Source organism: Akebia trifoliata, chromosome 6 (genome assembly GCF_017979445.1).
Source record: "Akebia trifoliata isolate Shusen 1 chromosome 6, ASM1797944v1, whole genome shotgun sequence".
NCBI classification, from domain to species: domain Eukaryota; kingdom Viridiplantae; phylum Streptophyta; class Magnoliopsida; order Ranunculales; family Lardizabalaceae; genus Akebia; species Akebia trifoliata.
In genome coordinates this window covers 1,329,752-1,355,801 of record NC_141380.1, presented here as the reverse complement: position 1 = coordinate 1,355,801, position 26,050 = coordinate 1,329,752, and the positions used below count along the sequence as shown (strand labels likewise).

Genomic DNA, 26,050 nt, shown 5'->3' with positions numbered 1-26,050 from the left:
ATTGATCATAGGTAAAAAATAATTGCCATGTGGAAAGAATAAGTTGTGGAATTTGATAATTTTATTCAGTCATGATAACCTGACTCCCCCATGTGGCATACTTGAAATACTCTATTGATGTGGCATGTACTAAAACCATAGATTTTATGCCTTGGGATACACATATGCACATCTCCATAAAGATGTGCAGTTATGTATCCCAAGGGAAAAAGATTCATGGTTCTAGCACATGCCACATTAAGAGAGTATTTTGAGTATGCTAGATGGGGGAGTCAGAAAATCATTGCTCAATTTTATTTGGATGTTATTTGCATGTGTGTAGCCTGCACAATAGGATTGCAACTCGGGCAGGTTGGGGATCAACCCATGCCCAACCCAAACTTGACAAATACCAACCCGCATCCTTGTCTAACTTAACCTCGGGCATGAAATGCTCAACCTGAACCCTACCAAAGTCGGGTTAGTACATTCCTTATTAATACTAGGTAATTTAGTATTGGTAAGGGTTTATATAAAGATAAGTGGTGTGTAAAAGAAATTAAAATTTACAATTACTTTTCCTAAAAATGTGTTTCAAAAGTTTATAGACATAAAATCATAAGCAAATTTAGAAAGAAAAAAATAATAATAAGTTTAACTAAAATAATCATTTATAATAATTATTATTAATCATAATTTTTAAGAAAAGAAAAACATTTAAAGTTGTAATATAATTATTGTACGACAATAGAGAATTACACTTAAAACGAAACCTTAATAACAAATATTGATTATTTATCTAATGAAAATAATCACACAGTAATTTTGATATATAGATAAACTAAAGCATATATATTGAAATATAAATTATGAGTGTGAAAGAGCCTAAGATAAGAAATATTTTTAAATTATAATCATATCAAGTTTAGGTTTGAGCAAATTGGGTTGGTTGATACCTATACTCGCGTTCAACCCAATTTGAGTCGGGCATTTTTTTTTGTTGCCCAAACTTGAGGCCGAATCCAAACTAACTATTTTCGGCCATGACCCAAGGTCTAGTTCAACCCAATGGACTTGAGTTTTGCCTTCCCAAGTTGCAGTCCTTCTGCTGGAGATGGTTTTGCCTTTCCCGCTTTTGCATGTATATAAGAGTTGATTACGACATATTCTAAATCAACACCTAAATAGAAACCTCCATTGAGAAAGCAAGGATGGATGTCCAAATGCTTTTTTCCTTGGAAGAATTTCATATTTTATTGACTTTCCTTGTTCTGGTATGACCTACCTAAAATGCCTTCAGAAAGCTTTTCTCGTACCAAAAATATACTCAAATGCTTTCACTAAGGTGTTTTAGAGAAATTGTTTGCCACGCCAACTTTTGTTGATGTCACCCCAATTCATATGTAAATGGGTGAATCTCCATTTCGTGCGTTGAAATAAGACAGAATTTCAAGTTCGGTACATTATTCGTTTTAATTCCCAAAACGTGCATTAGTAATTTTTATAACCTAGGAACTCATGAGTTTGTCCCTTTTAATATCTATGAATTCGTAAATACCAACGAATTCATTGATTATAAAAGTGAGAAATACATGTTTTGGGAATTAAAATGAACAATGTACCAAAATTGGAATTTGGACATAAGTTGCGCAACTCTTGGGAAAAATCCCTTTGTAATTGTAAATAATCAAAGAATTAGCACAAATCTTGGGGTAGCATTATTAGATGTCGGTGTGGCAATAAAAGCTCTCATTATTTTAACTATTGAAGTGGGGTTATATAACAGTCAATACTAATAGTATTTTGTTGATGTATGTGACTTATATTGAGTGGAACGCGTATATAAAAAATACAAGCAGATGTCATAGCGAAGTCGGAGTGGAGAGAGGAGAGTTTTGCTCGGAACACATAACGTACTGAACAACAGCATTTGCTAAAACCATATGTTCGGTAAGGACGAATTTTGTAAGTCGGGGGTGCGGGGGCAATGGCCTCGCGGTATGGTACAGGAGTATTATTGAAATTTTCTAATACCTATTGTACGAGTTGGGTTTATTATAAATTCTTATGATGTAACCCTAATTTGACATATAGTGAAAATTCAATTTCTCGTTTTTATGGATGTAGGCACATTGCCGAATCACGTTAAATCTGTGTGTGTTTTTTTTTATTTCTTTCCTGTTTTTCTCTTTCATATTATTCATCAAAATTGCTGCACGTAGCACAACACATCTACAACAGACACTGCACACAAACTTTATAAATAAGCTAATGATTTTCTGATTCTTTTTTGTTTTTTTTTTTCACTCAATCTGTACTCCGTTGATATGGCAAGGGCATTGAACTATAGATCTTTAACTAATGATGATTTGATGCGGTAAAACGTACATAGCTGATGTGGCAAGGGTACATAACTGTTGATAAAAGATCTATGATTATATGTCCTTGCCATGGTAGCCGCGTACAAGCCGTGCATGTTTTGCAGTGTTAATTTATCATTGTTCTTTGATGGAGGCATATGTCAGAGTGGGGAGTGAGCAAGTTATTTTCATTAATTAATTATCATTTATGTTAAAGATATATGAAATTAGGGACATAGTAACCGCATTCAGATTTGGAAACTATTCGGTGGAGTGGGGGTTTAGTTTAATGCCATTAATTTAGTGATAATTTTGTGAAAAACAAAAAAAAGAAGAAGGTTGATATTCTAATTAAAAAGTCCTCACTCATTCAATACTCGACTGACGTGGTATGGACATGGAATCATAGATTTGTTTTTCAGTGGTATGGACACGGAATCATAGATTTGTTTTTCAAGTACACAACTGTCCATCTTCTAGATAGAAAATCATTATTGAAAAAAAAAATTTGAAAATTTTCGGATTCTATAGCAGATGTTTTAGAGGTGTCTTCCCAAAATCCATCTTCAATCTTGTTCTTGAGATGTGAATTCTAGGCCTCATAAATTCATAAAAAAGCCTAATAAATTATTAAATAATGATAATAGAGATCTATTATTTATGCCTTGAGATTGGAAACCCAATGAATGAATTTGACTTTGTCAGACATTCGAAGAGATCTACGGCTTAAGAAAACCTCTTTCCCTTTAGAAAAATTGCTCCCAAAGTAAGTTCTTGACATTACATCACCAGAGAAAGCTTCTCAAATCTTCATCAACTCTTATATATCTAAGATGTAACCTTCCTTTTCATCAAGGGATTTGCTTGATTCCTCATATTTGAAAGCATCCCCAATTTTCTTTTAAGAAGTAATAATGAAGATGTAGTATGCTCCTTAACCCTTTCACCTAGAAACAAAAATTTCAGTGTGTCCTCTCTTTGGGTTATTCTACTTCTTCTCCTTTTTCATTTAGTCTTTCTTTATTTTTTTTTTCATTTTCATTTAATTTTAATATAAAATTATACGTATAATAATGACATACATAATGGCTAGGAAAATTTTGATTAAGACCATTAGCAGGCTCAAAAACCTTTATTTTTTGGAAAATACTGGAATGATACAAACAGAAATACAAAGGTGACAAAAATGACGTGGTGGTGCGCATATAACCGTAGAGACTTTTTACATGTATCTTGTGAAAAAGCATCTATGATTACGCGTGCGACATCAGACATCACATCATTTTGTTATCTTTCTGTCTCCGTTAGTGTCACCCCAATAGGAATTTTTTTTTTATTCGGCTGGGTTCAATCCGCCAATTGACACGTCTATTGTCATTGCAAGCTTTAAATGAATGCCTGGCCAAGCCCATCAATTTGACATTAATAAGGCCTGGCCTATTGAGCATCACCACAACCACCAAAATCCCAGCATATCTGTTAGACTGTTGTGGGATTCTCAATAAGAGATAAGATTCTTAATTGAAAATAAATAATTCACACTCCAAACCACCAAGTCAAATCTTAATTGAATAATTTTGATTTTTTGAGAAAAAAATTTATCTACCTCATTATTTTTTTTAATTTGTTTATGAAATTTCAATCTTCTTGAATGTATCACTTTGTTACTGTTGTATCACTCAATTAGTTGTATCATGTGAATTAACATCATTCTTTGGATCTGATATTCCTTCACATGCCACAAAATGTGTGAATTGCGACAATCAACCATGATGGAGGCTGTCGTCGACCCTCATGAGCTCATGTCTATTCTTGTGATCACGACTTAAATTTAATTTAAAATATAAATAAATTAAAAAACAAATTTTTTTCTTCAAATCTATGTTTTTAAAAATGAACGACTACTGAACTCTCAATGTTATAAGAAAGATCTAATTGTGTTGGTGATGTGGTGCTCTACAAAAGATCCGCTTCCCATGTTTCACAAGATAATGGATTACAACCATCCAATAATGATTAACAAAAAAAATTACTTAATAAATCCTAGGGACATCTTTTTCTCAATGTCCTTTGACTTCGATTAAATGTTAAACTCAAATCTTGAGACGAACCAATCAAATCATCAATCTCGACTGTTTAAATTATGATCAATAATTCATGTTTGGACATCAAGACTGATGATTTATAATCAATATATTGAATGATTGTAAAATATTGATTTTGAAAATTGGATCTGTAGAGGAATACGATGTAGCTATATAAATTTTTTTTTTTTGGAGAACAGCTGTCCTCTCATTTTTTTTTTTTTTTTTTTATATGTCACCATCGCTTCGAATGCCGTCGAAGCCAGGGCTCATTTAAAAAAAAAAAAAAAAAAAAAAAAAACTCTTATTTCAGTGGCTTGAAATATCATTCTCAATTATTGAAAAATATCTAAGAGGACATTAAAAAAATAATAATAAAGAGTATATCAAGTTGGCACGAAACATTTAGGGGCTTTTTAGGAAGAAATCCCTTGCCTAGATTCGGTCAAATAGCTCTTCTATAAAGAAATCATGTTTCTTGTTTTTCTGAAAAAGAGTCTTGATTTCCTAACTCTCGCTCTCTGACATGCCCCCTAATCGAAAAAAAATATAAAAAAAATTCTCGGGATACACAAAATACAAATATTTATGAAGATATACAGTTGTGTATCCGAAGGAAAAATCTATGGTTCGTCACGTTTGTAAGAAAACATGTTTTAATATTTAAATGAGGAGTCGTGATAACCGGACGCTCTATTTTCAAACGTCTCCTGTACACCGATGTCACAGAACCGTAGAATCGTGCTGTGTCACGCCAGCACGACTATCAAGTCGGGAGCGTATTAGGGGGCGTCTGAAAAAAAAGTGTTAGGTTATCATTAATTTTAAAAGATTAATATTGATATTTGGGAAATCTGCTTTTTTCACGTCATGTTGGTACTAAGTTAGGTAGCACTGATAATGCAACAGATGACCGACCAACTTTAATATTTGGTGGAGAACAGCCATCATCATTCACGTGCCACCAATCACATCTGTCAATTTCTTTTGAAATAATGCAACTGATGGCCCACCAAGTTTAACATTTAGTGGAGAGCAGCCATCATCATTCATGTGCCACCAATCTCATCTATTAATTTATTTTGAAATAAATTTGACCAACTGTACGGAAACTAATTAATTATCACGTATCGATTTCTACAAAGACTTTCAATAAATTAAAAAGATTCTCTTTAAAGTAATTCCGAGGAATCAAAGCTTATGCTTAGAGCACGGAGGTTGAGGGGTTTGGAAAATATTTTATATATCCTATGATTTTAAACTCCTTACATGTTCCAAAGACCTATTATATTTTTTGATCGATAAAAAAAAATGATCTAACATAATTCCATGAACTTTGAAAATAAAATTAAAAAAAAATTAATTTTTATTTTAGATTTTAATTTTAAATTTTAAATTTGAAAGTTTGGTGGAAGTTCAATAACCTTCTATTTTTTAAATTTTAAATTAAATCCAAACAATCATGTTTATGAAGAGCTTCAACAATCATTAGCATTTTTTATTTATAAATGCGGACAAAAAACATGTCACCAACAATAAAACATAAGAGACAAGTAACTTTCACTCACGACATTGGAGCTAACCACTTCAAAATATAAGGAGATATTTAAATGATTACAAAAATAGATAAATACAAGTCAGTACCACAATGGTTATATAAACTTGAAAGGATAGTTTCCATGATATTTATTGATTTAGGAGTGAAGCCCAAATTTTACCACGTGGGGGCAATTGAGCGAAAAATTATTTATAGTATTTTAATTATCTATCACAATAACCTATAAATCCTTATTGACTTTAAACATTCTTATGAGAATAAGTGTCTTCATTGTAAATCCATCTCACCTTGATTGATGCTATTGTGAGATTGATTATAAAATATGTCTTTTTTACTTCTCATAATCTTTTGAAACCCAACTTAAGAATACAAAACATCTCACAACAATTGCAGTATAACAATCCCCATAATTAATATCATCTACCATTTTTATGTATATTGGACTCATGCCTCCCTGTTTGTTTTTTGATTTTTTTGATTGTTTTTTAAATTAAGAGAGGATTAGGCAGACCTCTAACCAAAAAATAGAAGACCCTTATATTCTTTTATAGACATGCCTACAGACATCCTTACATATGATGGTCTTGAGACTAGTAGGGAGGTTTAGAGGATCCAACCTAACACTACCAAGGGCAGTAGAATAACTAGTTAGGAAATCAGCAACTTGATAATATTTATCAAAAGAGTCGTGATAAATTGACTCCAAAAAATAAAATAAGAATAATAATAATAATAAAATACTCAAACATATTCAACTAACTTGGCATGTGCACAAAACCATACTCAAGGATAAATCTATGGTTCTATGTGCATTCCACATTAGTTGAGTATCTTTTTTATTTTTTAGTGAGCTTAACATTATTCTTGCTAAAATGCTATTACATAATATAATTAATTAAAGATTGCGCTGATGCGACATGGGCAAAAAACCATGCTTTTTTTTTTTTCTTTGTATCTCGATTTAAAAAATCTATGATTTTCTGCCCAATGCCAAGTAGCATAGTGTTGAGTGTAGTGTCGAAGGAAGTCAATTTAGAACAACTCTTATTAAAAAAAATTATTTTAAGCAAATAATTTGAGATTCTTTATAAAGATATATATATTTTTTTAAATGATTAATCTAAACTTATAACTCTTAAAAAGACTAAGGCCCTGTTCTTTTCAGTTTCAGGTGCCAGTTTTTTTGCTTTTAAGCCAAAAAAGTCAGAAATGATGTTCGTTTAGGCTTTTTTTTGGCTCCAGTGGATTTCAATTCTAACCCAAAAGTAGCTCCTAAAAGAAGTCACCTAAGAGGGACTTCTTCAAATAAATTTTGTGGGAAGTCAAAAATGTAAAACGGTTCAAATGTAATTACTAAAATACCCTTCATCTTTAATCAAATTTGTTAACAAACTTAATTTTAAAAAATCAAATGAGGTTAATAAAATACCCTTCATCTTTACCAAAAGACCCTTTATCTTCCAAAATACCCTTCATCTTTAATCAAATTTTCAATCAAGCTTAACCTTAAAAAATAAAAAAGAATTACCAAAATGCCTTCATCTTTACTTAAATACCCTTTATCTTTAATCAATTTTTAACCAAACTTAATCTTAAAAAAATAAAAATGAATTATCAAAATACCTTTCATCTTTACCAAAATACCGTTTATCCTTATCAATTATCAAGATACCCTTCATCTTCCAAAATACCTTTCATTTTTATCAAAATACCCTTCATCTTTAATCAAATTTTCATTAAACTTAATCTTAAAAAATAAAAAGGAATTACCAAAATACCACTTATCTTTACCAAAATACCTTTCATCTTTACCAATTACCAAAATACCTTTCATCTTTAATTAAATTTTCAACCAAACTTAACCTCAAAAATAAAAAGGAATTACTAAAATACCCTTCATCTTTAATCAAAATTTCAATCAAACTTAACCTTTAAAAATAAAAAAAGAATTACCAAAATACCTTTAATCTTTAATCAAATTTTCAATCAAACATAACCTTAAAAAATAAAAATTTTTACTAAAATACCCTTAATCTTTACTACTAAGGTAAAAAATAATTCATCATCACGACTTTATTACTAAAACACCATTTATCTTTATGTGGATGTTGAATTGTGTATTATGCAAGTATTTTCTTTATCATATGTTCATTTTAAAGAGGAAATGCTATCGAAATTTCAATAGAATTATAAAATTTATAAATTTATTAAATTAAAAATAATTATTTTTATAATTTTTCATATAAATTTATTTTATATATATAGGTGTAATTATACATTTATTATGGTATTCTGCTTATTTTTTGTGCATTATGAATGCATTATCAACATTAAGGGTATTTTGGTCATTTGACCAAAATCCAATAATAAAAAACTATTAAACGAACATTAATTTCCGACTTATGTGCTTCTGTAACGAACAAACTTCTGTTGGATGTGACTTTTCAGGCTCTGGACTTCTACTTCTTTCAGAAGCTAACTTTTAGAGTTGAACCTAACTTCTGTAAAGAACAAATCCTAAACTAATTAGTCAACGGAACTACTTTAGCTAATGGGGTAAGGAGTTCTTTAAATATTAATCCTTCATGTTTATTTATAAAAGAGAAGCAAATTTTCTATTCTGTCAAAGAAATCCTTACTTTTTAGCATTATAGTTTTATTTGTAGTTAGCATGCTTGAATCATAGAAATATACAAGCGAACCAAACTAATGAACCAAGAAACAAAGAAAAATGCATGGGTTGAGGCTCTCAATCAACATAACTATATGAGAAATATATCCCTATAGGTAACGATCTCTAAGAAATCTATTTTTTTCCCCTCAAAGCCCAACGCCCAACCATCGTGTTGATAGAGAGCCACAACCATGAACCGAAATTTGGTTCTGCGAACCACACCCGCACCCACCTTTGCAAAACATAATGCTTGTTGGAAACCTAGTATATAGAAATCTCCTTAATGAAATATACTCCAATCCACAAAAAAAAAAAAAAAAAGTTAAATATTTTAAAGTTATTAATCAGGCTAATATTTGTTTAAAGTTCTAGATACCAAACATCACATCCTTATTGGGTTCCCATTCATATAGAAAGATAAAAGATACATAATCATAGATAAAATAAAAGCAAGTTAGAACTTGCTTTCTTATTGGAAGGACTAAAAAACAAAAGTAAAGAGAAAACATGAGACGCATTTCAGAGTTTCTTCATGAGGAGATGCACTCCATGTTTAGGCTCTACAACCAAACTCAATACAGGGGAATGTTGATAATTAGGAGAAAGTGAGAAAGAGAACCGGGACACAATAAGAGATATAAGAACTTTCAATTCTGCCAAAGCAAAGTACTGTCCCAGACACGTGCGTTGTCCAACACCAAATGGCATGTACGCATGTGGAAGCTTACAAGCACCAACAATTCCAAGAGTAAATCTTTCTGGTTTAAATTCGAGCGAATCAAGTCCCCATATTTCAGGGTCTGTGTGAAGTCTCAGCACTGGCATCCATAAGTTTATTCCTTTTGGAACATGAACATCTCCGAACTTCATCTCCTTCAAGGCTTCCCTTGACATGATCGCTACGGGTGGGTAAAGACGTAACGTCTCATTAATCACCATTGTCAGCTGCCAAGAAAATGAGCAATTGAAATTATTCAATTTCTAATGTTGTTATATATGCCTACAATCTAGTTGGTTATTCATCGCTATCATACCTTTTGTTGTGATACAATTGAATGCTCTACCTAAATTAGCATTTTGTGAGAGTTGAATATGACGAAATTTTGACTCTAGTTAACTGCTCATTTTAATTCTCAAAACATGAAGAGTGATATAGTAGGATTTTCAAATATAAAGAAGCGAGATTGTTGATATTTTTGTTTTTTCCAAGTGACACTCGTTAGTTTATATAGTGACGATCTAACTAGAAAGTGAACTTCAGCAATTGACACTAGAAAACGATCACTATTCACGTTTTTAGAATTATAATGTATTGGAAATCGGAATGGGAATTTCATAAAAGTTGATCACATTTTGAAAATTTTATCATGTTTAGATCACATACGTACCGTTTTCATGCCAGTAATTGTATTGGCATTTGGTAGGCAATTGCCACAAACTTCCAATGCTTCAGTACGAACCCGATCTTGCCATTCTGGGTATTCAGCCAATAGCATTAAGATCCATGTTGCGGTGACTGCAGTAGTTTCATACCCAGCTAGATAGATGTTTTTGCAGTTGTCCACGATGAATTGATCAGTATCTATCACTAAGTCACCATTGTTAGCACCCTCGAGTATTATTTGTAATAGATCCTTCTTAGTTGTTGTTTCTTTGCGCTCCTTCACCACCTTTAAGATCAATGAGCGGACCTCTTTTTCTAACCTCCAAATATCTCTGTTGCCCTTTGTAGGGATATGTCTAGCAAATTTAATTATAAAGAAATAAATATCACTTAATGGTCTTGGCCTTGTACATGTTATATAGATGAGTGGTGATGATTGCACGTGGTTGGCCACGCAGCTGATGTGACAACGACACAAAATCATATATCATTTTCATCAGGTACTGTGCCCTTGCCATGTCAGCCAGCAGCCGAGTGCCAAAACCGCGTGCATCGATCATTATTCTATATTGATATATAAAATTTGGTAACTGAAGGAAAATGCTTCGATGCTCAAACAAGTAAGAAGCGATAAATTTATTCTAATAAACCAATATTTTAAAATCGGATTCGTTAAAATTTGTAAATCACTAGCCTCAAGCCATGGTTGAGAATCTCTCAAACAAATAGTTGCGATGTAAGGGAATTTTATTTATAAAAAAAAAAAAAAAAAAAAATTGTACTCCCAGTAAATGTTTTACTAATCTCTAGGAGGTCAATATTGGCCAAGAGAAATTTTGTCTCTCTCCTCTTACCTCAACCGTGGTTTGAGGGTAGAAAAGTTTAAAAGACCTTTAAAATTAGAATCAGGCAAATATGACCTTGCTTCTACCCATAGTGATCACCACATTTGTAAAATCCAACACCACAACCCTATAGATATCGTGGAAAAACTCAGATTAAGATTTTGATAATAAAAACTGTGAGTAAAATATTTTGATAATAGGGTGCATAGAATGTGGACTATTCTTTGGGTGCGTTCGAGATTCTCGAGAAAGAAAAAGGAAAAACTCTACTACTCCCTAGAAGATCTGTGCCTATGAAAAATCGTAATTAATCCTTAGAAGATAGATCCGTACTGATCGCTAGGAAATCTGTGTTTTTTCCTCTTAACCAAGTATACAAAAGCGCTTCCAGTAAAATCAAAGCACCACCTTAGCAAACGAGGCCTCAGAGATTCATTAAATAGCGGTTATACCTTAGGATTGGAAGTCCAATCTTATACGTAGTGGTGGCTTTTTGAAGAGATCTAAGCCTAGAGAATATCTCTTTCCCTTTGGCAAAATTGCTCCCAAAGCAAGCTCTTGAGATTACGTCACCAGAAAAGCTTCTCAAATCTTCATCAATTTTTACATCTAAGATGCTCCCTTCACCTTCAAATCTACTTTCCCATGACTTCATTAATGAAACTGAAGACTCCACCATTAAGTTCACCATCCCCTACAAATACAATGGGTGTATATAGTTCGATTTTTATAAGATATAAACAAATGGGTGTAATAGAAAAATATATACAAGAAATTGCTCACCTTAACCTTTTCCATGTAGAGATTAGGAGCAATAATTTTCCTTTGGTGTGCCCAATATGCACCGTTTGAAGTCAAAATCCCTTGACCAAGCAAAGCTCCTCTATCTTTCTGTTGATAACCAGGCTTTCCCAAGTCTAAAGATGTGCAGATACTCATCTCCTTCACCACATCAGGGTGTGTCAGGTACAGTAGTTGTAGGGTTCCAAGAGAAAACATGAATGTTTGGCCTGTGATAATCAAACAAAAGCTAGCATTTAATTTATCATAATAAACATGATTCAAGAAACAGGCCCACCATTTGAACGGTTGAGATCAAATATATACCATATTGTTCTCTCCACTTCTCCAAGAATGGGAAGATAAAGGAAGAACAGTCGTGAGAAATGTGTCCATCTCTTGTGTTCATGTTCACAGCTGATAAAATTCTTTTCATCTCTGGAATATTTCCAAAGAGAAGAGAAGGTCTAGGACCTTTGATCCCTTGCTTTTGAATTTCTGTTCGAAGCCTTTCAGGTTTCAAGTACAGTGTGTTATACAGACGTACAAACAAGCTAACAAAACCAAGTACAGCAAGTGAGATGAAGATCTTCACAAGTACTAAGCTCTCCATGATCTCTCTCTCTCTCTCTCTCTCTCTGTCTCTGTGTGCTTAAGTATTGAATTTAGGTCCCTTTATATAAAGGAAAATAGTAACCTTTATGACGCTCTCCATAAGTAGACGGCTGAGAGATGATGTGAAACCAGAGGGAAAAAAAACCCATATGTCCTCGAGATCAGTTGTCAATTCTTAGAGATTATAAAATCAGAAATCTCTAGCATATCATCCGTCCATTGGATGGAGAGGTTCTAGAAAAAGTCCCGTGATAGTGCATGATCTGCTACATATTTTATTCGGAAGGAAGGGAGCTTTCACATGCCCCACTTTTTTTATTCAACAATTTATTATTTTTGTGTGGAAAATGCTGGAATGACACAGACGGAGACAAAAGTGAAGTAAATGATGGGGGTGGCGCACACATAACCGCAGATGCTTTTCTGCAAGATGCTCGACACAACATTGTTTTGCTATCTTTATGTTTTCGATTATGTCATCCCAATACGACTCTTTTTTTTTTGTTTTTTAAATTATCACTATGTGAAAATAGAAAATTTTGACAAGAAAATTAAATAGGTCAAAACCCACAAATTTAAAAAGTAAAATTTGACGATTTATAACTGTTAAAATTTTTTATGATCCCCAATTCAACAATTTAGAATCATCAAAATTTTCTCATCTTTCATTAATTTAATGATTTCGATTGATCGAAGAAAAAAATTTGATAATGTAAAATTTAAAATCTTGGTGTCTCAAATTTTATGAAATTCGATGGTCTTAAATCGTCAAATATAAACTTTTTTCACATTATGTATATGAAAAAAAATATATAATTTCATATGCATTGTCACATCAACACAAATTTGAGCTTAATATTCAAAGAAGTCAGTACAATATTTTTCTAGAAGGATTTGTGTTGGGATTGACACAAAAGAAAAATACAAGGGTGATAAAAACTTGTAGTGGCGTGCACAAAATCATATATGCTTTTTTGCGACATATAAGTAAAAAGCATTTACGATTATATGCGCCAGCGTTTTCCTTCTAGAAGAGTGTGGTTCGTATGCTCGAGGGTGGAGGCTAAAAACCCTCTTTCCCTTCATCTCAAACGTTGCCACATAAATCAGAGAGGGTTCCACCTATGTGCATGCGTGGCAACTTTGATTAAAGAGCCCGCACTCATGCTTAAAATACAATCTGGCAAGATACTCAGTGCGGTTTGAAAAAGGGTATGGTTAAAGGCACCGCTCTAGCTACCATGGTGTCACGGCCCTATTCTTTCGAAGCGGGGTCGTGCGGCGCAAGGGGGTCAAATCCACTTGCAAGCCTGTAAAATGATCGTACACCACACACACGTAGCTAGCAAACAAGTAAACGAGGCAACACGAGATAAAGCCCGGAGGTAACTTTGTTGATATAATATTGATTACACGGTGTAACGCGTTACAAAAACAAATAGATGCGTTACAAGCAATTGATGATCCTATGACACGCGGGACTTCCACGGAGCTGGGCTTCAAGGGCTTCAACAACGTGGGTGTAGGCCGGGGATTGGGATAGCACTGACACCCTTCCTACAAAGTGTATGCTAAGTCTTTACTAGATTTCTAGAAGGAAACATCAAAAGTAGAGACCGGTCATACTCCCTTATTACGAAAATGCCACTAAGCTAACAAGTGTGTCCTGGCACGGGGCTGACACGTACCCTAAGCTAACAGATATGCCCTGGTACGGGGGCTGACATGACTTCATAACGAGCCTTACATACTGTTACATGGGTGCTCCCGGGTAGCTCCGGGGCGAGCTTACACCTAACTCTAGGTGACAGATGATGTGGCCGTTACACATGGGCACCTTATATTATAATCAAATTTTTTTGCCCAATCTAAGTTAAAAGTTTCCTCTCATTTCAAAACTTATGATCCAATCAAAAATAATTTATAAAAAACTACATAATTTACAATTCTTCTATTTACTTTGATAGGAATAAATATTTTTAAAATAGGCTGATTTTTTATGAGGATGATCTCTCATTGTTGAAATCATCCTCATAAAAAATCAACTCATTACAAAACTTTTAACTCATGTAAGATATATAAAAAAAAATATATATTATGATTTGGTGTCTATGACACTACCCTTCAAAAAAAAAAAATGTGAAATAGCTTCTCGGGGTATTTTAGGGTAAAAGCACGGGTGATATAGATATAAATGCGTTCTCATATTTTCAAACAGATTATCTGCATCCCTCCCTTGTTCAAGAATGAATCCTCTGTGTGGTGCTTTTAAGTTATTATATTGCATTCCTATACTTTCATCCAGATTATATGCATCCAGAGCGGATTTGTTTAGAATTCACGCATTCAATATTTTAGATGGTGCTTTTAAGTTAGTAATTATCTTGATCCTCCCAGCCTCCCAATATGCTTGTTATAATCATCTTCAAAAATGTTATTTTGTTGTAATTAGTAGCATACAATATTTCAACTTATCTTAAAGACTTGACGGTTAGAAAATTGTATAGTTGTGGATGTACACGTCATCTATCTAGATGAATGTTTTTAAAGATTTTTTTTCTTAAATAATTGTACAAAATTTATTTTTCTAAATATATATAAAAAAATGTTTGATGTTATTTTCTAAAAGCATTTTAGAATAATTTTTTGTGCACAAACCATATAATTAAGTGGATCTTTTCATGAAATACGCACAAAAAGTTGACTTGGTTAATGACTTACATACATGAAATTTGATATAGTTTTTTATTGATTCTCAACAATTTTTTTTAATCATGCTTTAGCATCCAAATATAAAATCTATGTATACTAATAAAACTATATATATTTTTTTATTTATTGGCCTTAACAATGATATAAATATCGCGACATTAGTGAATCTAATACTTTAGAGTTGTGGTGGGGTGACACAAAGGGAGACACAAGGGTGACCAAAACTCGTGTTGTGTGTAAATTACCGTAGATGCTTTTCTGTTAGATACAAATAAAAAGCATCTACGGGTATGTGTGTGTCACCTCATCATTTTTGTCACATTTGTTCTCTATTTGTGTCATTCCAACATTTTCCAATACCTTTAAGGTATATTTGATTACACATGGAAAGTAGGGTGGAAAATGACATTTTCAAGTGTTTGATTGCACATAGAAATGGAAATTCATTTTCCACCCTAATCAAAAAATTTACCAAAACATGGATTTCACTTTCCCACCCATATGGGTGGAAAAGTGAAATCCACCCATATTTTCCATCCGCAATTCTTCCCCACTCGTATCTTTTTCTTCCCTACTACCACCACCACCATTACACTAACCTCCTCCTCCTCGTCGTCACCATCGCCATTGTCGTCTCCGTCTCCGTCTCCGTCTCCGTCATCATCATCTCTGGCCACCTTCTCTCACTCTCTCTCTCTCTCTCTCACACCTCATTTGCCACCACCACTACCACGTTCTCCCATCATCTTCCTCACTTATCTCCACCGCTGCCGTCGCTGCTACCGTAACCGTCACCTTCGCCGCCATCATCTCCGTCGTCGCCACTGTCACCATCGCCACATCCTCCCTCCTCCTTCTTCCTCCTCCTCCTCTTCTTCTTCCTCTCCCCCTCCTCCTCTTCTTCTTTTTCTCATATTTTTTCTATCATTTTATCTAAATAAAATCAAACAATGGAATTTGATTTTTCAACTTTACCTATTTTTCACAACTATTTTTCCATAGATTTTAAATTCCATGGAAAGTCACTTTCCATGCAATCAAACATACCCTTAATGGACTCAACAAATCACATAAAAGCTAGATTGGGGGATTTTTTTAAGTTTTAAATCCACGAGCTCTCAAAGAGGTTCTTGACTTGCAGATATGTTTTAATTGAGCGCTCTCACGTTTCCATTCTCGTTCCCACACTCGCACTCGCACCCGCTTCACTTTCTTGTAATTAATTCATGACTACTTCATTTTTCTTCCAAAACCAATCATCTTCAACCTTCTCGATAAATTATTTTGTATTTACTCAACCTCATCTTCGATCTATCCTTTTCATCCATAACTTGATTGATCGATTGTAAATCTTGCTAAATAAATGCAGAGATAGAGATGTGAACTAAGATTTTGGGCAAGTAGAATTCGTTCCACAGAGACAGTTTGGATTCAAAATCTCATTCGGATAAAAAAGTCAAAACAGAATTAACAACAGATTTTTCTTAAAAACAAAATTGATTTGTTTAAAAAAAATAGAGATAAGAGTAGCCACTGATTTGTAAATGAAATTGAAACTAACAATAGGAATTGAAAATATAAGGAAAAGAGTTTAGAGAGGTCAATTCAACCCTTGCAATTCATCCAAAATGTTGATTTATTCTAATTATAACTCAATCCACGTAGCAAGTCATTGCTCGTGGATCGGAAGAGAAATCAAATTAAACATTGATGGTAATCAAAGAGTATTCATGAGAATCCCAAACTTAAATAAGATTAGCTGACTTAAACTTCAATTCTTTACATAGCATGATTGTTCTTGAGCTTATCTAAGTAACAATCATCTAAGCTTGATTTGAATGTATAAGTTTGCTAATCTTGTTCTAAGAGGAATTTCAGAATTAACACATAAAGCAGAAAAAAAAAATTTTAAACAACATAAATAGGATGAAATTGCTCCGGCATTCTTGACCTCTCTACAGAGAGTCTAGCCGATCATCGCAAGATTCGTATTGCAGAAATTAATAAAAGAGCAAAGAACATGAGTGAAGAAGATGATGATCGATCTATAATCCTTATTTATAGCTCTCCAAAAAATTACAAAGATAAAGAATTGAGTACTCTTGATGTTCTCACTACACTCAAGAACTCTCTCAATAGAAAATTACAGAGAATTAAAGAGAGGAAAAACCAAAAATTAGAGAAGAAGAGAGCAAAGAGAAGACCTCTTCTCTAAAATCAACCCTCCAATTTATAACATTCGTATTCGGGTAATCGGATTAACTTTTCAGATTATTCACTTCGAACGACCCATTCAGTTACAACCACCGAAGCTTCTGTAAAAATCTCGAAGACAAATTCCTCGAAATGACCGTGGCGCGGTCTTGGCTAACTGCGGCGTGGTGGCGTGGCGCCCAAAATCCTCAAGATTTTGCCAGATGCTTCCTTTTTGCTCGCATGTTGTAACAGTAATTGTTATTTCTTTTGTTGATTTTCGAATGTGCCATTTTCACCTGAAATTAGTAACAAACTATTGTTAGCCACATTAATTTGGGATTTAATAAAATTTATTATTATTTTAAGGGAACTAGTATTTATACGATGGTAATCTCGGTGAAATTACGGTCCCAAAATGAGATTATTGGGACCTTATCATTGATCTTTAATTTCATTACACAAAATTCCATTATTACCTAAATACCCTCATCTTCAATTTTTATCAAAAAAATCCTTAGAATTTTCTTCTTAAAATCAATCATCTTCCTGCTTCTCATATTCAATCCATTGTTTACAATGTCACCTTTCAAAAAATCTTGATAGTTTCTTCTCAAAATTAGTTATCTGTAGATTCTTCATCTTCAATCCATCATTTTTTTTATCTCCCCTTAATGAAAATCCTTGATTTTTCTATTCAAACCAATTACTAAGATCCTCAACTTCAATCCATCATTTTTAGCCGACTTTAATAATACTGATTATTATTTCTGTCAATGTTTTTTAATCATTTTCTACTTGTCAAAATATTTTTCTTTGTTCTTGAGGTTGGAAGATTTAAGTAGATAAAATCTTAAGGTTCAATATACGTGTATTTATTTATTTATTTTTGGTTAAAGATATCTTTAATGGTTGAAGATGAGGGTATTTATGGCATTTACTCACCAAAACATGGATAACTAATACCTATGTCAAAATCACATGAAGTTTAGAGGAGAGTTTTACCCGTCAGACCTATCTGTGTTCCATTCTATCACAAAAACTCACTTACTTTTATTAGTTTGTTAAATGCCAAACCTTTCTTCTTTTTTTTAATGACTAACCTGAGTTACATAGTAAGACCTTAAATCTCCGAAAGCGTCCTTGGGCCCACATAGATTATCAAAGTGGAAATCTAACAATATAGTCTTTTAGATTTTATTGAAAAACTCAGTGGGTTTTGAATACGACCTCTTAAGGACTTCTAGTTTGTGCGGGGATCTAGAAGTCGAGAAGTCATGTTTGGATAAGCAGCTCCACCCAAGAGTTACTTCACATAAAAGCAAAAAATGATGTATGTAAACAAGTCCAAAAAAACTGCTATTCAAACTATTCTTACAGAAAGTAATATTTACAAATTTTTGATAAAAATCGATGATTCACAATTCTAAATCACTTTTGATGGACTTAAAATTTTCATAGTCGACTAATTTTTTGTGAGTATGATCTCCTCACCATAGAGATCATCCTCACCAAAAATCAGCTCAATTCAAACATATTCTAAAATCAAACATCTTCAATTTCCTGGACGATGGTGGTAATGAAGATCACGCTAATGGCAACAATGATGCGATGGTGGAGGTGATGTTGATGATGATCATAATTATTACAATAACCCTCATCATCATCACTTCACTGTTCATTTTATTTATTTATTTATTATTATCATAAAGAAATCAACTGGTTTTAAGTTATTTCCCTTATTTTCATTAATCTACAAGACAATACCAAGTCAAGGGCATGTCACTAATTTTAAAACATAAAGATATTTCAAATATTCACCAAATGGGAACTGTTTTTGAACGTGTTTGAACTTTGAAGTTTTCTTAAAAGCAGTAATCTTGGGTTTTTATTGAAAAATATCAAAGGGTCTAGGAAAGGATAATGTTATGGAAAGTGGGCCTCTAATGATCTATACAATATTTGATAATCAGAATATCTTATTCAACAATATGCATTTGATTATTGACCACTCCTCTTTGATGACTGAATTTTTGGAGACAATTGATAATGGCAAACTCACAGTGATCAATGATTATCATGCATTTAAGGTAGGGTCAAATAATAATCTATATAATAAAACACAAGTGAGTTGTAACAATTATGGGAGATACCTATCTAACATTATTATATTTAGTCTTTTACTCTTTTAATTCAATTTATTATTTTTTTCATCTTTTATCCCTTAAACTCAAATGAATTTAATAATATCCATCAATTTTTTTTCCTGCTTTAAAACCCTTAATATCGAATCCGAAAGAGGATGCCTATGCCAAACAAGGATAAACTAAGAAATAAATTAGGGAAAATTACTTAAAGGACACTTATGGAAGGGTTTCTTTCTAAATAGTCCCTAAGTTTTGTGTGATATCTTAACAAGATATTTAGTAAACTTTTTCTCTCTAAATGGTCCCTCGTACTGACAAGTTCACAAATTTTACTGTTGAACTCGACACTGGTAAAATTCACCTATTTTCAATTTTCAAGTTTTTTTCCAACTAATTTATGGAAAGATCGACTAAAAACTTTAGATAACGACTTATTTAGATGATTTCAACTCAAAAAAACCATTTTTGATCGATTTTTATAAAAAAAATAAAAACAAACTAAAAAAACAAACTGTTTTGAAAAAATCATTGAAAATGACTTCTTCTTTCTTAAATACTTTTTGACAGGATGAAGTCTCCGAAACTCGATTGAGTTGTCAAAAATCTAATTTTTGGATGAAATGAATTCAAACGGTTAGAACATTCACTCGCGAGAAATGTGGGAAATGCGGTCCTGGGACCATTTAGAACAAAAAAAAGTTTAAATGTCCTGCCAAGAAACTAGGGGTGCAACTTAATTTGGTTCAAACTGAGAATTGACCTAATTCGTGAGATTTGGATTGATTTGGTTCGGTTTAGATTGAATTCGATTCGGTTTCAGATTTAAAAAATAAAGAACTGATGAATTCGATTTGATTCTCGGTTCAGATAATATAAAAAACTGAACCAAACCGAAAATCGAATTAATTAATTTAAAATAAAATATTAAATATATATTTGATTTTTAATTTTTTTTTATGAAACCTAATCTTTCTCTCATCTCTCTCTTTCTCGTTTGCCACTGGCTCATCTCTCTCTTTACAACCCGCTGCCAGCAGCTACCAGTGGCTTCCACCAACAAACATTAGCTCGTCTCTTTCTCGTCTCTGCGACCTGCTGTAAACTCTTGCCATTGCTCCTTTCTCTCTCTCTCTCTATGGTTGCGTCCTGATCTGTGACTTGAGGTTGTGATCTGCAGCTGTGACCTCCACTTACGACTTGCGAGTCTACAACAGTGTCCTCTGTCTCTGTCTCTCTATGACTGCGATTTACGACCAAACAATAAATCTCATGGAACCGAACCGAACCAAACCGAATTAAGGTCGGTTTGGTTCTAGCTCTTATATAATGGAACCAATCTTGGTCGGTTAAGTTCTGATTTTACTTTAACCCGAACCAAGTTGCACCCCTACAAGAAACTATTGAAAACTTAGGGCCTATTTAGAAAAAAAAAACCGTCCTTTAAGTAAGTTTCCCAGCAAATTATCTTTGCCAACCCTAATTAATAACTGTCATTTAAAAGTGGTGAATCACACCCTCACAACAATTTATTTGGGGTAAAACATAATGCAGATTAGTTGTCGGAGACCTAGTTCATAAAAAATCACCTTGATCATGAAATATAATCCAATCCACAAAAAAGAAAAATAAAACATTTTGAAATTATTAATTAGGCTAATAATTTTTTGAAGTTCTAACCGATTAAAAAAAAAATTGTTTAAGGTTCTAGCAACCAACGATTGGAACAAACATCACATACTTATTTCGCCATTCATAGAGAAAGATAAAAACACATAACGAAGCAAGTTAAAACTTGCTTTCTAGTTCACAAACTACAAAGGAATGCTAAGAAAGAAACAGAAACAACTAGAAAACACGAAACATATTTCAGATTTTCTTCATGAGGAGTTGCACTCCATGTTTAGGCTCTACGACCAAACTCAGAACAGGGGTATGGTGATATTTAGGAGAAAGTGAGAAAGAGAACTTTGACACAATAAGAGATATAAGAACTTTCAATTCTGCCAAAGCAAAGTGTTGTCCCAGACATGTGCGTTGTCCAATACCAAAAGGCATGTACGCGTGTGGAAGCTTGCAAGCACCAACAATTCCAAGAGTAAACCTTTCTGGTTTAAATTCGAGCGAATCAGGTCCCCATATTTCAGGGTCTGTGTGAAGTCTCAACACTGGTAACCATAAGTTTATCCCTTTTGGAACATGAACATCTCCGAACTTCATCTCCTCCAAAGCCTCCCTTGACATTATTGTGATGGGTGGGTAAAGACGTAATGTCTCATTAATCACCATTGTCAACTGCCAAGAAAATGGGCAATTGAAATTATTCAAATTCAACGAATAAAATTTATTGTGCTGTATATGGATAGAATCTAGTTGGTAAATGATCACTATCATACCATTTGCTGTGATACAATTGAATGTTCTTCCTAAATGTTTGATAAGGAGAGAGGCAAGCCAATTTGTGTCCGATGTGGACTAATCTCAACACATCCTTGCACATGTGGGCCGGTATTGGGCCAAAGACGTGAAGATATGAAATGGGTGACGTGGAGGAGAGAAATGCCCGCTTTGATACCATGATAAGGAGAGAGACAAGGCAATTTGTGACCAATGTGGGACTAAACTCAACAATGTTCAAATCACATACCTACCATTTTCATCCCACGAATTGTATCGGCATCTGGTAGGCGATTGCCGCAAACTTCCAATGCTTCAGCGCGAACCCGATCTTGCCATTCTGGATATACAGCCAATAACATTAAGATCCATGTTGCAGTGACGGCAGTAGTCTCATACCCAGCTAGATAGATATTCTTGCAGTTGTCCACGATGAACTGATCAGTATCTATCTCTAGCTCACTACTATTAGCGCCCTCGAGTATTATTTGTAATAGATCCATCGTAGTTGTTGTTTGTATACGCTCCTTCGCCACCTCTAGGATCAATGACCGAACCTCTTTCTCTAACCTCCAAATTTCTCTGTTGTTCTTTGTGGGGATATGCCTGGCAAAATTAATTTTTAAGAAATAAATATCATTTAATGGTCTTGCCTGGTTGTACATGTTATATATAAATTACACTTAATTTTTTTGTGACTAATGATAGAGTCATGATAATCTGATGTTATTTTTTTAGACGCCCCCATCACGTAAATCCTTTGCTCGGGATAGACAAGAAAAAGATTTATGGTCCTGTAACTGCCAGGTCAAGAAGTGTATTGGGGGGCATGAGAAAAATGAGCGTCAAATTATCATTAGGACCCGAAGCAAAGGATCTATGGTTCTATGATGGAAGAGTATAGAGGTCTGAAAAAAGAGCGTCCGATTACAACAACTTTGTTTTTGGGATTGATCCAAGGTTTTGAAAATTTTCGTGATAAACTAACGTTCTTTGTGCGCTACTCACGTGTTAGTGCATTGAACCATAGATCTTTTATTTTTTAGATACACAAGGAAAGGATCTATGGTTTTATGCAATGGTAAGTCAAAGAGCGTATAAAGAGCATTAGGTATTATAGCGTCCGTTTGTCTTAGTCTTCTGGAAATGGATTACTTAACTCACACGTTTAAAATGGAAGTTTAAGAACTGTGATAATCTGACTACCACACATGGCAAACTCAATCAACTACGGTAACGTGACAAGTTTGAGAATCGTAGATCTGCGCTCCTCGAGATACACGGCTGCACTTCCCCCATAAAAAGTGTATCTTGAGGGAACCAAGTATGCTGAGGAGTGCAGATCTACGGTTCCTAAACTTGTCACGTCAAGTAGTCGATTGAGTATGCCACGTGGGATAGTTAGATTATCACGACTCAAAGTTTAACGTGAAAAATAAAACTTAGTAAGGAAAGTGATTTTTTTTTTTCTAACAGTAATTTTTTGATGCCCCCATGACACAGGATTTACTGTGATTCTCACAATTCTGACGTGTAGATATATACATAACCGTAGATGATTTTTACTCGTATCACGAGGAAAGACATCTATGGTTATGTGCATATCCCACGTCAGAATTGTGAGAATCGCAGTATACACCCTGTGTCATTCCAGCATTTTCCAACCATAAAACATCTGCCTCGCCACCTCGGGACATGCAGAGCCATAAATCTTTTCCTTGTGTATCCACAAGGAAATGATCTAAGATCGGAAAAGGCTTTCCATCAAAATGACAGCTGAGATGATAGAGATTCTCGAGAAAGATGTATGAAAAGAGAAAAACTGTACTAATCGGTACAAGTATGTACTGATTTCTATGAAAAAATTCAGTAATCCATTTAAAATCTGCATTGTTCCTCCAATCTCAACCCTATATTTGAAGGTGAGCTTGTTGATACAATTATCTATAATAATAAAAAAATTGCATACAGAAGCGCTTCCATCAGAAGTGCGTCCAGTAAAATCAAAGCACCATGTTCCCAAACGAGGCCGTGGTCATACCTTAGAATTGGAAGTCCAATCGTAAAAGCAGTGGTGGCTTTTTGAAGAGATCTAAGCCCCGAGAATATCTCTTTCCCTTTAGCAAAATTGCTCCCAAAGCAAGCTCTTGAGATTACATCACCAGAAAAGCTTCTCAAATCTTCATCAACTTCTACTTCTAAGGTGCACCCTTCACCATCAAATCTACTTTCCCATGACTTCAATAGTGAAACTGAAGACTCCACCATTAAGTTCACCATCCCCTACAAATACAACGGGTGTAGTTTGATTTTTAAAATATATAAACAAAAGAAAATATATATATGTATACATATATAAAATAAAAACCCATAAATAACAAAAATTACTTACCTTAACCTTTTCCATATAGAGTTCAGGAGCAATGATTTTCCTTTGGTGTGCCCAATATAAACCATTTGAAGTCAGAATGCCTTGACCAAGCAAAGCTCCTCTATCTTTCTGTTGATAGCCAGGCTTTCCCAAGTGTAAAGATGTGCAGATGCTCATCTCCTTCACCACATCAGGGTGTGTCAGGTACAGTAGTTGGAGTGTTCCAAGAGAAAACATAAATGTTTGACCTGTCGAAATCAAAGAGAAGCTAGTATTTTAATTATTCAGAACCATGATTCAAGTAACAGACCCACCATTTGAACAGTTCAGATCATAAATATATACCGTATTGTTCTCTCCACTTCTCCAAGAATGGAAAGATGAAGGAAGAACAATCGTGAGAAATGTGTCCATCACTTTTGTCTATATTCACAGCTGACAAAATTCTTTTCATCTCTGGAATATTTCCAAAGAGAAGAGAAGGTCTAGGGCCTTTGATCTCTTGCTTTCGAATTTCTGATCGAAGCTTTTCAGGTTTTAAGTAGAGAGTGTTATAGAGACGTATAAACAATCTAACAAAACAAAGTACAGCAAGAGTCATGGAGATCTTCACTAGTAGTAAGCTCTCCATGATCTCTCTCTCTCTCTCTTTTCACACACTCTTATCTCTTTTTCTCTGCTTAGCTTCTGAATCAAGGTCCCCTTATGTATATGGAGGAAAAGGAAACCTAACGTTAATGCTGTCCATAAATTGACGGTTGAAACAAGAAAGAACAAAAATAAATAAAAAAAAAGGTTAAAAACAAATTTCCTCGAGATCAGCTATAACTTTTAGAGATAATAAACCTCTAGCATATCATCCGTCTATTTTATGGAGACGTTCTCGAAAGAGTCTCATATTTTGAAAACATTATCGTGCAAGATCTGCCACATCTATATATTTATATGGGTCACTTTCAGCTCCAAACATTTTGGCCAACATTTTAACCAACCATTTTTGTTCTACATGGGTTAGAAGTTTTGGAATGGATTGATTTTTGATGAGGATGATCTCTACAGTGAGGAGATCATCCTCATAAAAAATCAGCCCATTCCAAAACTTCTAGCCTTATGTTTACTAGTTGAAAAATCGTGGACCGTCCATTTTTTGTAAACCATTTTTGATGAGGTTAGAAATTTTGGAATGGGCTGATTTTTGGTGATTATGATCTCCTCACCGTAGAGATCATGCTCACCAAAAATCAGCCCATTCCAAAAATTGTAACCCATGTTTTAAAAAATGTTTTGCCAAAATGTTTGGTGTTGAACATTTCCCTATTTATATATATTTGATAAGTAACGTTTTATTCATGAAGCAACGCTAGGCCAGTCAAGATGACCAACCTAGCAGGACCTTACAAAAGACGCTATTCACAGGAAATACAATTAATTTCATCCTAATTGTAAATAAAATTCTCGAAAAACAACCCCCTAAATTTCTTATAAATTTTAGACCAACAGAACAAAAGACCCAAAATAAATACAATCATATCTATGCCATCCTTTTGTTTCCCCTAAAAAATGCGTTTATTTCTCTCCAACCACACCTCCCAACATATTGTGAACGGTGTAATGCTCCACAATAGTCTTGTCTTGCCTCTAAGAGAATACCCAATTGACGGCCAACACGTGAAAAGATCCTTTATTGTTTTCAATAGACAAGTTAGATTCCATACAACTTAAAGAAATGCATCCAAATACCATGAGTAAATTTGCAATGAAGGAGAAGATGATATGAGGATTCTCCATTATCCATGCATAAGACACAACAGCTTGTCCCGTACCACTCACATCGTGTAAAAAAATCCACTGTTTGAATAATTCATAACGATGCCGTCCAAGTGAAAAAACAACTTTACTTGCCACCTTTGATCCCCAAATTGAAACATAAGGGAAAGAATTATCTCCATTATTA

The 26,050-nt window shown here is 33.8% G+C and overlaps 2 protein-coding genes across 2 annotated transcripts; both read right to left on the bottom strand.

Annotated features, from left to right (window-relative positions):
- Window positions 1-9,018: 9,018 nt before the first annotated feature.
- On the bottom strand, window positions 9,019-12,324 carry LOC147399440 (cytochrome P450 714C2-like). Its single transcript, XM_086444796.1, has 5 exons — window positions 11,992-12,324; window positions 11,668-11,894; window positions 11,337-11,578; window positions 10,044-10,395; window positions 9,019-9,600 (listed from the first exon to the last, which is right to left on the bottom strand). The coding sequence occupies exons 1-5, from the start codon at window positions 12,275-12,277 to the stop codon at window positions 9,175-9,177; spliced, it is 1,533 nt and encodes a 510-aa protein (XP_086300922.1). The 5' UTR covers window positions 12,278-12,324; the 3' UTR covers window positions 9,019-9,174.
- Window positions 12,325-21,139: 8,815 nt separating this feature from the next.
- On the bottom strand, window positions 21,140-24,734 carry LOC147399439 (cytochrome P450 714C2-like). The gene is made up of 5 exons (XM_086446598.1): window positions 24,442-24,734; window positions 24,118-24,344; window positions 23,767-24,008; window positions 21,980-22,331; window positions 21,140-21,623 (listed from the first exon to the last, which is right to left on the bottom strand). The coding sequence occupies exons 1-5, from the start codon at window positions 24,725-24,727 to the stop codon at window positions 21,198-21,200; spliced, it is 1,533 nt and encodes a 510-aa protein (XP_086302724.1). The 5' UTR covers window positions 24,728-24,734; the 3' UTR covers window positions 21,140-21,197.
- Between the last annotated feature and the right edge of the window lie 1,316 nt (window positions 24,735-26,050).